Consider the following 12,152-nt stretch of genomic DNA (forward strand, 5'->3'; position numbering starts at 1 on the left):
GCGGATTGTTGGTTGAGTATCTCACACAAAAAATTATTTATTTTTTCTTACCTTCCCTCGTGTAAAATTGTGTGTGTGATTTTACGTCTCGCGGGAAATAAAGTTTTCTCAGGGTGTCCCCTCAAGAGGGGTTCCCCTAAATACGGAAAAAAATTAAGACATTCCCCATTTCTCTAAACTGACTGTGAGTGATTCAGTCGCAGCGATTTCCGGGAAAATTCAGAGGGTGGTTGTTGAAAAAAAAATTCTTATATTTGGGGAGATTTGTCCATTCGTAATGGGGTTGTTTGAAGTAATTGAGCGTGAATTACAGAAAAATATGGTTGAAATATGAAAATACCGAAGTTGATATATAATGTTAGTAAATTACGAAAATATTATTGCAAAGAATAATGATAAAATCTTTTTAAAAAGATTATTTATTTCTATGCTAAACATTTTCAGCACTTGGTGTGAACTGTGAAGGATAAAAATAAAAGGAGACACAGCAGAGAAGAGATTCCCTCAAGACGCGCACAATAATCGTTTTCAGGAGGGATTTTTCTTCCCAAACCACACCAAGTGTTGAATGAATGAATTTTTGAGTGAAAGGCCCGGAACAGGTGATGATGAGACTTTCTAAGCAAAACACATTTCCCTCCTTAGCATTGAAAAATATTCTCCAAATAGTCAAATTGGCTTCGTCGCTTGTGGATGCGCAATTGGTACGGAGGATCGCACAGGGAGATGGTTTAAAGTGCTCTTGCATGTTCTTCATCCTATTTTTGTATCGTTTTTGGGTCCTCGTGAGTGGGTGAGCGCAACAAAAAAAAAAGAATTTAAAATCCCAAATAAGTGGATTTTCAGAGGCTGCTTGCTTGCATTCTGAGGCAGCATCTCTTTAACAATTCAACGTGAAAGGAGAGTTTTGACGTGGTGCAAAAGGATAGGTTGGAGGAATCCTTGGGAATTATTAATGCTGCTGGGCTCGAAAAGGGGGCTTATTTTTTGTTGAGCCCTTGAAAGTTATGAGGGTGTCTCGCAATCGTCGGGTTCTTGTTGTTTTTCCAAATGAGATCCCCGATAATGTGACACGACCGATGGAAGGAGACAATTAGATTGCTATGCTACGAAAGACTATGTATGTATATATGTGCTCAACTCAAGAGAGGAAAAAAAGGACCCACACTGTCCTCCTATCCATACCCAATGTGACGACGACGACCCATCACGCCCTTCTGATTTTGTCTACTTTGGCGGAAAATACAATTTCGCCGAATTTCCACACAAGCCCCCAGAGAGAGAGAGAGAGAGAAAGAAAGGAAAAATAGAAACACAAACGTAATGTCTTGAGGGTGTTTGGGAGGAAAACACCACAACGCTTGAATGGATGAGCAATTCTTGACATTTTCGAAATACTGGCTGTGACTACAAAATATATATTTTCTGTGTACCAGACAAAGGTCACACAGATGAAGTGGATTCGCCATGCCGTGAAGGGGGACATATACAGAGGAAGTATCATATTTATACAACATTTTATCCTCTGTTTGGCATTAGGAAGTTGTTAGATTTCGTAAATCCAAAGAGAAGCGATTTTTGAATAAAAAAATATGATTTTGTATTCAAAATCGCTTCTAGAAATAAAGTTTTATCCGTTTTACTGATTTTCCTGCATTAATGAATCGTATTATGCGACCAAGAGATCCTTGAAATTGTGGAAATTTTAGAATAAATTCTTGAAATTTCAAGGATTTCTCGGTCATTGAATACGACCCAATATATTTTGAATAAAACTTTAACTGAATATTTTAGGAATTAGCTTGAGGTAGTGTTGCCCTGGGTAATTTCTAGGGCTTTTTCCTCCTTCTAGAGGCGTCAAGAAATGGGTGCATGTTTTATATAGTATTTATTTGAATAAATATATTTAGATATTCGGAAATATTCAAATTATTCGCCAAAAAAATTAAATTATTTGGCATGTAAAACAGGAATAACCAATTTTAGCATAAATTTAGTACTTCTTCGACTTGAGTTTAGTACTTCTTAAGCTTTTACTTTCCAATCTGAGACTGTTTAGGGCTGAAAACTGAATATTTTTTTTCGGCTTTTATTTGAAATCAATCCATTAATTTAAATAATTTAAATTCGGGATTGATTTAGTACTTTTTTAGGCTTCAATTTAGTACTTTTTCTGTTTGAATTTAGTCTTTTTTAGGCTTTTTCTCTCCAATCTGAGGCTATTTAAGGCTGTAACCCGAATAACTTTTTTCCTTAAGTTTAGTACTTTTTAGGCATGAATTTAGTACTTTTCAACTTAATTTCAATACTTTTTAACTTGAATTTAGTACTTTTTAGGCTTTTTCTTTTCAATCAGGGGCTGTTTGGGGATGAAAACCGAATAACTTTTTTTTTTTGCTTTTTAGTACTTTTTAGACATGAATTTAGCACTTTTTTAACCTGAATTTATTAATTTTCAACTTGAATTTAGTACTTTTTAGGCTTTAACCCTATAATCTGAATCTTTTTATGAGTTGAAAATTAAATAGCCTTTTCGGACTGAATTTAGTACTTGAGGCAAAAATTTAGTACTCTTGGGGCCTTTGCTCTATAATCTGAGTCTAATTAGGATTGAAAACCGAATAACTTTTCTCTACATGAATTCGTGTTTCTAAGACTTAAATTTAGTACTTCTAAAGCTTGAATTTAGTACCTACCTACTTTTCTAAATTCTTTAAAAATCTTGGTTTAAATTCTCAATTTCTTCTCTCTTAAATGAGAACTTGACTCTTCAGACTTAAGTATATCCTCCTTAAGCCAAACGGGCTATAGAGAATTTAATAGGGATTTTCCTCTTCCTTTAAACCGCAATTCCACCGTCGTATGTCCTCCAAAAATTCAACCTCTTCACTTCTTCTCATAAAATTCTACCCTCTCTCTCAAAATTCTCTTTTTTTCTTTGAGGGAGTCATATGGAGAGTGCAAGAAGTTCTCCATGGCAGCAAAAGTCTGTAATTAGAATTTGTTTTTCAGTGTCAACCGCACACGTTTTCTCACTGCGCGCCTCGTAATGCCATCATCGTCCTTTTTTTGGGGTTCAACAAAAAAACACGCCAAATTCTCACCCTCCGCGCACACGGGGCCCTTAACCATTAATTCGTCCACGCGGGCACACCAGGGCAGGGCGTTGAAAACCTCCTCACAACGCGCTCCCCCCAAAATGCGCCATAGAGAAAACTTTAAATGTAGATTTTCACTGCTGAGCGTGATTTATGATGCCTAAAATGTCTTTTTATGTTTTGCTCTATATATAGCGCACACACGGGATTTTTTTTTCAGCAACAACACCCATTGATACTCAATATGTGCGCGAACCCCTCGCAGTGCATGACTTTTTTTTCACTTCCAACTCGAAGGGGCCAAAGACTGTGAGACGAATTACATGCCAACCCCTCGTTTTGGGGTGTGCAAAAGTAAGTATAAGAGGGACGCGATATATGATCATAATATATAGTGCTCGCTGTATATGTATGTTTTTATGCTCTTCTTATGCGACTCTTCGCATGGAATATGCGGCAAAACATGCAAGAGAGCCACTCTCTAAACAATTTCTCTCAATCTCTCATTCTCTTTCTCTCGCACACCACAAATCTCGCTCTGTTTATGCTCATCAACTCTAGCTTAGAGCATAATTTACTCTACAAAAGGGGTTTCTCAGAGCAGTCGCTTCTTTAGCATTTCAAAAAAATAAAGTTCATTTCAAGGAGAATTTTTTCGTGTGAAAATGTTCACAAAGAGGCTGTAAATTAGCCAGAAAAAAAGAGGAAATAAGTGGAACGATCATCTCTCTCCCAAAAAATGTTAAGAATAATGCCCAAAAGGACCTTCGGGACCTTCGAAACCTTCGTGTAATTGTTGGGAGGAAATAGAGAACGCATTACGGAGAGATCCTTGCAAACAATCCGTCTCACAGCTGTGCCATTGTGAGTCAAAGCGCATTAGGAATGGCCTTTGGAGGAAGGAAAGAATGAACTTTAATTACATTTTTGGGTAAAAAGAATTTTTTTGTCACACAACAAATGTTGAGGTCGTTGAGGTGTTTGTGAAGAAAACCAACTAATGAGTACCACCCACGATAAATATTTTACTAAAAAGATTTTCTTTCAGGTGAATTTGAAGCTAAGAAGTAAGAAGAAAGTTTAAAGAAAGATTTTGTTGTAGAGAATTGTTAATTATTCAAGTATGTAGAGAAAAATAAAATTAAGAATGTGGAGGAAAGGAGGTTATTCATTTTTGTGCGAAGGCAGAGACCATAAAAAAAGAAATCTTATTGAGGACTAAAAAATATATTTAAGGGAAAACAAAGAGATTTTCAGAAGTTTTTAACCGAAAAGTAATTTTAAAAAAAGTCTAATGCTGCTAGAAAATTACTAGATTAAAAACAAATTAAACAAAATTATTTACTTATTAATTAATATTTATTTAGACTTTCTCCCTCATTTACAATTAATAAGTTCCTCACAAATTACTTACAGGAATGATTAACAAAAAAAATTCTAGCAAATTTTATAGCAGTGTGCAATAAAATGTTAAAGAATCCCGTTTATTTTATATTTTGTAAACTTAACATAAATGTTTGACACGCATTTTTTTTTAATTTGTCAACAACCAGCAAATTCTTGCAGTTTCTTTGATAATTAATAAGAATTAAAATATTTCAAAATAACATTGACTGAAATCTAGATTTCTTAAAAATATTTTAAAGAATTATACTAGAAAAACAAAGAATTTACTTACAATTTGTTAGACTAAAATTAGACAGAATTGAACTGCTAGAATTAGCAAAATTTAAGCACTTGACGCAATTAAACATGCACAGTTTTTTACCCAATTTAAATTTTATTACTTTGATGGATCATTGGATGGCTGAGGACGTCTAATTAACTAGAAAAAAATTGTCTACAAAAACTGCTAGAATTTCTAATTCCATATATGTTTAAATAAATTTCTGGCCTTTTTGTATCTCCTTATTTTGCATTCTATATTTCTTTAAAATTCTTAAAATAGTTTAATTTATTAATAGCTGTCAAAACTGCTAGAATTCTGCTAGAAAATTCATTTTCTTAATAATATAATTAAAACAAAATTAAACAATTGACCTCACTATAAAGTTCCATAGGAGAACAAAATAGTGAATTCAATTTATTTGTAGATTATGGAAAAACTGCAATAACTACAATAATTTCCCTCAATTGCACACCCTTCGAACTATTTTGTTTCCCTTTTTGCAACCTCTCACTCTCAATAGTTTTTCACATGAATGGACCGAGAGAGTGTGATTCTCTTTCTCTCACGCTGACTCTCTCGGTGCTGTTTTGTTCTCTTTGTCGCGTCGAAGAGAACCATAGCCGAGGGGTTGAATGACTGTACCAACGAGCACGATGTTCAGTTTGGTTGTTCGCGCCGTGGCGTGTCGATGTTGTTGGTTTCCTTCTCGCGTGGCCAGTGTGTGTTTCTGTCTTCTCTCTCCTGTTTGTGGGTGCTGCTGTTATATGCTTTAAGGGGTCGCCCCTTCAATTCGAGCGCTCACACACGATTCCCGTGAAAGAAGGCGCTAGTTTTAGATAAACACAACCATCCTCTTGCACTGTGACGATTGATTTAGGCGACACATGGTGGTGGGTTGTGTTTGGTGTTAATTCGTGAGAACATGGAGGAGAATCCTCTGCATTTGGGCAATTGGTGGTGAGGCGAAAAAAGAAAACGGCTCTGTGCCAGTGTGTTTGTTCTTCCATTGCAACAAGAAGAGAAAATATTAATTGTTGAAACCGAAAATAGTGTCTTTGTTCGACCCCCCCCCCTGGGTGTTGTTCTTGAGAGAAGAAAAGAAAATATTTAATTAAAAAAAAAAATAAATCGTAAATACTGAAGCAGCTGTGTGCAATGTGAAAGGTAGATTAGCTAGAACGGTTAGACAGTTAATAATGTTTGACAGTTGCAAGTGTCAGAACGTTTTTCTATCTGTCACCTAAGTGTTCAGTAACTTTGAATTCTAACCGTTTTTGGCAGTTTTTCCGCCGAGTGATTTTCGTGGTAAATGTGTGCTCAATTTCGTAAGCAAAAAGTCAGCGCAATAGGAAATTATTTGCGGGTGGCGTACTAAAACGGGGAGTGAAGAGCTAGCTTAAATAGGGGGTGTGTGAGTTGTGTGTGTGGAAAAAAAAGAAAAAAGAATTGTGTAAAGTGAGAAAAGAGATCCATTAAGAACACTCGCTGGGAAATAAATTGTTTTAACTGAAAGGCAAAAAAAGGAAGAAGAAAAAAAGGAGAAAAAAGCACACGATGATGTGAGAAGGTCTCCTATATCCAAATGGATAGGCCAACCTTTTATTTTCAACACTCTGCACCTACTAAAGTGAATTGATTTCTTAAGCAGTGTGTGCCAGCCTACAAATCTCTCATTCTTACGTAACAAACGGATACTTCGGACACTTCACTCCCAACACCTTCCTTAAACATTCGTCGTCGTTTTTTTTTTGGAGCCACCAAGATGGATAAATCGTGCACACTCTACTGTCTACTTTTTCTCCTTCTCAACGATTTATGGACACTCGTTGGAGGTAAGAACCTTGGCTGCAGTGCAGTTAACCCCCTGAAGAAAAAAAAAACATAGAACTCACACCCCCAATTTCCTCCTAAGAGAACGACGAAGTTGTAAAGCAAAACTTCCGATGGCAAGGACAAATTTGTGCTGCCCCAAATGCGGATTTTCCCATGAGAATCGCGATTTCGTGATAGTTTGGTATTATAGTAGAAAAAAAAAAGAATATTCTCTTTTTCTTTTGCCTAAATTTGTGCCATGGCCTGAAAACTTTCGGCACCAACTTCCTTTATTTTTTCTCTCTCTTGTCTAACTTTTAAAAGAAAATAGATTAAAATAAAATGGATTTTTCTTTGCTCAAATTTTGTTATGGATGGTTGTGGGATGGTGGAGAAGACCCAAAGAAGAAGAGCACTAAGTGCATTTTGGGACGAGAGTGCGAGTGTAAATATTTGATCGTGAAATTGGCCAAATATTTGATAAACATACCTCCAGGTTCGTCACGGATGTTGGTTCAACACGTGAAAAACTTTCAAGCACGATGGGAAAGAAAATTCAACGAGAAATACATTTTATATTGAGGCAAATTGAAAAAAACAATCAATTCAAAATTTTCGCTTAAAAAATAATTTTAAAAATCATTAATTTTGAATAAAGGTTTTGAAGTGAATTCTGATTAAAATCTTTTTCTTTTCTTTTCGAATATAATTTAAGATTGTGACATATGGTGGTTTTTAAATCTTTTTCATTCAATAAAATGAAAACAAAGAAATAATTGTTTTAGAAAACCGTGTGAATGATCTTTAAAGAACCTTAAAAAGTAATTTTTCTTGAAAAAGACGATTAAAGAATGAAATAAAATGTCAAAATCTTATAAAATTTCTCCCAGAATAACAAAAATCTTATAACTGACGGATTGTAAGAAAATAAAAGAAAAGATTTACATGAAAATCTACCCCTTAGTTCTGATTTCGTCGAAAGAAAAATTATAATGTTTTTTAGAGGGTTTAAAAAGTTCCTTACCTTACGTTATGTTACGTTACGTTAAATGGGGTCCTTAGGTGTAGACTTAACCTAGATTTATTCAGAAATTATTTTTATGAATTTTCATAAAGTTTGACTTACAAAATTATCAAGAAAAGTCAGTTTACCAACAAAAAAATTAACGTTAGAAATTTTAAAACTCTTCATTTTACTTTTTTCATTGGAATTTTAAAATAAAAATACTTTTTATGCTTTTTTGATGCACTCAACGTTAATAAAGAAATTTTTTCGACGACTAAATTAAGAATAGTTATGATCTCTTACGAATTGAAAAGAAGTTTAGTCATTTTGAAGATGATTATAATTCAAAGGATTAATTTTGTCACTCTCTCCGAAAAAAAACAATCAACAACAAAAAAAAATTCTTTCAGTCTAATTCCCAATAAAATTTCACCAAATCCACCCTTAAGCCCCTCAATTCATCTAAAATTAATAAGCATAATTCCACCCCAATTGACGCAGCAGGAAAACCATAATTATTTTCGCACAGAAAACTCCCTTTTTGGCGTGTGCGCTGCCTGATATATTTTTGCACAAACTCACATTTGGGTTTTACATGAATGAAATACTGGGGGAAGGGTTCAAATTACATTGAAGATCCCTGCACAGAGAGTCACACCGCAAAATCCTTTGGCGTCAACCCCCATCTTCTTGCTGCTTTAGTTCATGCTTTAATTGCGGGAGCTTAAAGAAAATTGCTACCCTTTGCCTTACACATCCACCCCCATTGTATGCGAATCGATCCAAACTTCCTGCCAATTCCACCTACTTTCCCACCACCCCCCATCCCTCGTCTTCAGCGCCCTTGGAGTAAAGTCAAAGAGTATGCAATATTTATCTAAAAGGCAGCCCAATGTGACGAACAGGAAAATATGTGTTGGGTTGTGTTGTCTTTGCCAAAATCTCTCCTTGAACCAAATTTTGTATTATAAAACAGAGAAATCTCTCGTATACAAAGTAAATTGGTTTTTGTTATAATACTCGGGAGAAAATGGACAGAGAATTTCCCTTTGAATGGGCTTTTGTAAATCCAACCCCAATGAGAAAGTTTTTTGTACATCCACAGAGGAGAAAGTCAAATTTTCAAAGTCTCCTGGAGGGAGTATCCTTAAGATGGAGAAATTTAATAATTCCCCAAAGAATCTTTCATCAATTTTGCAAAAGCTTTAGGATTCAGATTGTTTCAATAAAGACTTAAAAGATTGATGATTTGTTCTGTAAAGGTCTAAAAAATGAATAAATCTCTTTTTATAAATCAATCCCAAGTGAATAATTAGAAAAATCAGTTATATTGGCTAATGAGAAGCCCTTTTAATCCTCCTATGTTGTATTTTTTGCGGCTCCCAAACCACGCGATGTATCCCATATTCCAGCATTGCCATACACCACTCCGAATGATTCTTAATTTTAATGGCCCTCTTATGAATTTCTCTAATTAACTCCATCCCAATTTGGCGCATTAATCCCAAAAATTCCATGGCACATGGATTGGATGGGGTACAAGTAAAAAACAGACCACACCACCCGATCTGTCTCTGTGAGCCATGGCAAAGTCACTCCATGTTGATTCACTGAGAAAGCAATTATGGGGCATTTGTTGGAAAGTTCTTTTTTTTTCTCCTCAACTCATCAGCTTTATTTTTTTTCTTCCATCCACCACTCTGTGAATGTTTTTCTCATTGCGCAATAGATCATCTCGGGCGTTTTGTTGGTGAGAAAATCAAATTTTCGTTGCTTTCACTTCGACACCCAAAAAGAATGGAAAGTCCATCCTCCGCGGCGCACCACGGGCGAGCATTTTTTCCGCGAGTTTTTCCCACCCACGCAAAAGTCAACACTAGAAGTCATCACATTAATAGTCACGCTAATTGCTCCAGATTCATCTTTAGTGCTTTTTTCTGCACTCTACCAATTTATCTCTTCTCTATTTTCTGCGGTAAAAATTAATTGAGGCGGAATGTTATTTTATTTATTTAGGAACGAGGGGTTTATTTTTAGATAAAGTCAGGCAGACTTAAGATTTCTCGAGAAAGACTTTAAGTTTTCTTAAGATTCTTAAGAATGTCTTTAGTTTTCAAAAGATTTCTTAGGATAAATTTAAGATTTTTAAGTTTTCTTACGCGTAACTTAATTTCTTCAGTTAGACTGAATAAGGCTAAATACACCTTTTTCGATGATTTTTTTCTGATCGGTTTCAGGCATCGAAATTCTTGAAAAATCATCAAAAAGTTAATCATTTTGATCGTTTCACTTAAGAAATCTCAAGTTTCCCTTAGGAAAATTTAGGAATCTTAAACTTTTCTTTAAAAAATCTTAAGTTTTCTTTTTAATAATATTGGACTTTGGTCAATTTTCAATGTTGGGGGAATCAAACGCGGGATCTGACTGTTAATGCCTGAGGAAGGAGAAATTGCCTGCCTGAGGAATTTCAAAAAAGGTCAGATCCCGCATTTAAGTTTTTTTTTTTCTTAAGGAACTTTAAAAAAATTAAATCTTTCTTATGAAATCTTAAGTTTTTCTGACTTTTAGTGAATTTCACCCAAAAGTCAACGATTTGAGATGAAATCGATTATTTTTATAATTTTTGTTTATTCTTTGTGTATTCTTGCATTGAATTGTTCCGCAAGAGGGCTAATCTCGTGGAGCCATCTAGTGTTAAGTTCAACTACGGATAAGGGGCACAAAGTATACTTACATTATTCAATCTATTATACTTTTTTTTAAAAATAATTTTCAAAATGATTTTAATTTAATTTAAATTCTTTTCGAAAAAAAATAATTTTTTTAAAGAAATAGAATAGATAGAACTTTTAAGGCTTCTATGAGTTTTCAGCACAACTTTTCGTGTTTTATATATTGCAAAAATTACTTCCAAGTTGGGAGAACCAGTAGGGATAAATTCAGGGCTCAATTGAAGATTGAATGTCACCCTTTCTTAAAGTCAATATACCTCTGTCCTGCCTGTCCCTGCAAGACATTTTATGAGAAGCTCAATATTTCTTCAAACTTTCTACTGTGGCCTTGTGGCTTGAAAAGGCTGGGGCCGTAAAGCTTTAAAATAAAAAAAAAAAAAAAAAAAAAAAAAAACTTTCTACTGTCTGCTTCAGAATTCTGTCGCCCATTCACAAAAAAATACCCAACTTGAGCCAATTTGAAATTATTCAAGAAGAAAAATATTTAGCAACCAAAAAGAAAAGTCAATGAGGAGTCTCTTTTATCTTGCTGTTCAAAAAAATTGTCTCTGTGAGACATTTTTTTGGGGGATGGAAAGTTCTTTTCGCGTGCAATAAATATGCAAATTCAATGGTTGTTTCAATATATTTTGTGGATGTATTTCTTTTCCATTCGAGGATGAGGTGAAATTCTCATTCGGATCAGGCAAATCACCCACTCAATTGACGTACAAAAGTGCCTACGTGAGGCCTCATCGTACCCATTGTCGTGAGTGGTTTAGAATGAAAATCCATTTCGTGGTGTGTGACAAGTTTTTAAGGTAGCTCTTGATGACTTTTTCTTCCTCCATCAATGTCTGGCGCTTTGAATTCTTTTCTTTCTTTTCATTTAGGTTCAAGAAAAAGCCTTGCGCGTGGTCTTTGAATTATTTCCTCATATATTTAAGGGCTTATACGGGGTTTACTTTGCAACCACCCCTAACCCCGTAGAAGAAGATGAATTGGATTCATTAGAAAGTGGCTGTGTGAGAAAAGTAAACACCCCCGAGGTGACTTAAGTCCGTTGCGTATTTGCACAATTATTGGGACACGTGTCGGGGATTCTTTTGCCAACCAACTAAATGTATACAACACAACGTTACAAGCTTCGTGTATTGGGGTATGGGGTGGAAGACACACGTTGAGCCATTAGTTGTTTTATTACACATTTCCCATTTGCTGTTTTGCTTTTGCCATTGAACAGCAATAAATCACAAAAACCGTCAACATAATTTAGCATTCCAACAATGCCGGGGACTTTCCATGCGAAATGGTCGTTTTTTCTCTCTCTATGCTTCATACAAAAGAAGATGGAGTGACTTTTTCACTGATTTCCACCACTTTTGGGGGATTTTCTCTTGAGGGGTAAAATGAAACAAACTGTACAAAAAAAGAATAAACCATTTCCTCTGGCATGAAAATTGATTAAAACACACACACACGCGGACAAATTCATGTTCTTTTTTTAGGATATATGTAGGTAAAGGTACCAAGAAAAAAAAGGAACCTTTTGAGGTACATATAAGATGGATATCTTGCACTATGAAAGTAATTTTCTAGACAGAAAGATTTCTTTTCATACAAGGGGTGAATTTTTCGTTGAATTTACGCTTCATCCAGATAATGTTCAGGAAATTGTTGCGAGGACTTATTTCAAAATTATCCAGTTTTACAAATTTAATTTTCTGTTGGCTGTTTTTCTTCGGAGTTTTTGTGCTAAAAGCATATGCATCAATGCTCCGTTTGAAGATCTTTTTAAAAAAAAAAAATTCGTTAGTTTTTCATGTATTTTTGAATACTACATCATCAATGCTTCA

The 12,152-nt window shown here is 34.9% G+C and overlaps 1 protein-coding gene across 1 annotated transcript in view; it reads left to right on the forward strand.

Moving 5' to 3' along the window:
• The first annotated feature begins 5,426 nt into the window (after positions 1–5,426).
• The window catches only part of LOC129794675 (protein sax-3-like), a 144,724-nt gene continuing 137,998 nt past the window's right edge, over positions 5,427–12,152 (forward strand). The window contains exon 1 of the mRNA XM_055835489.1: positions 5,427–6,599. Coding sequence (XP_055691464.1) covers positions 6,530–6,599 — 70 coding nt within the window. The 5' untranslated portion in view covers positions 5,427–6,529. The remainder of the gene's footprint in view (positions 6,600–12,152) is intronic.

This window comes from Lutzomyia longipalpis, chromosome 4, assembly GCF_024334085.1.
Source record: "Lutzomyia longipalpis isolate SR_M1_2022 chromosome 4, ASM2433408v1".
NCBI classification, from domain to species: domain Eukaryota; kingdom Metazoa; phylum Arthropoda; class Insecta; order Diptera; family Psychodidae; genus Lutzomyia; species Lutzomyia longipalpis.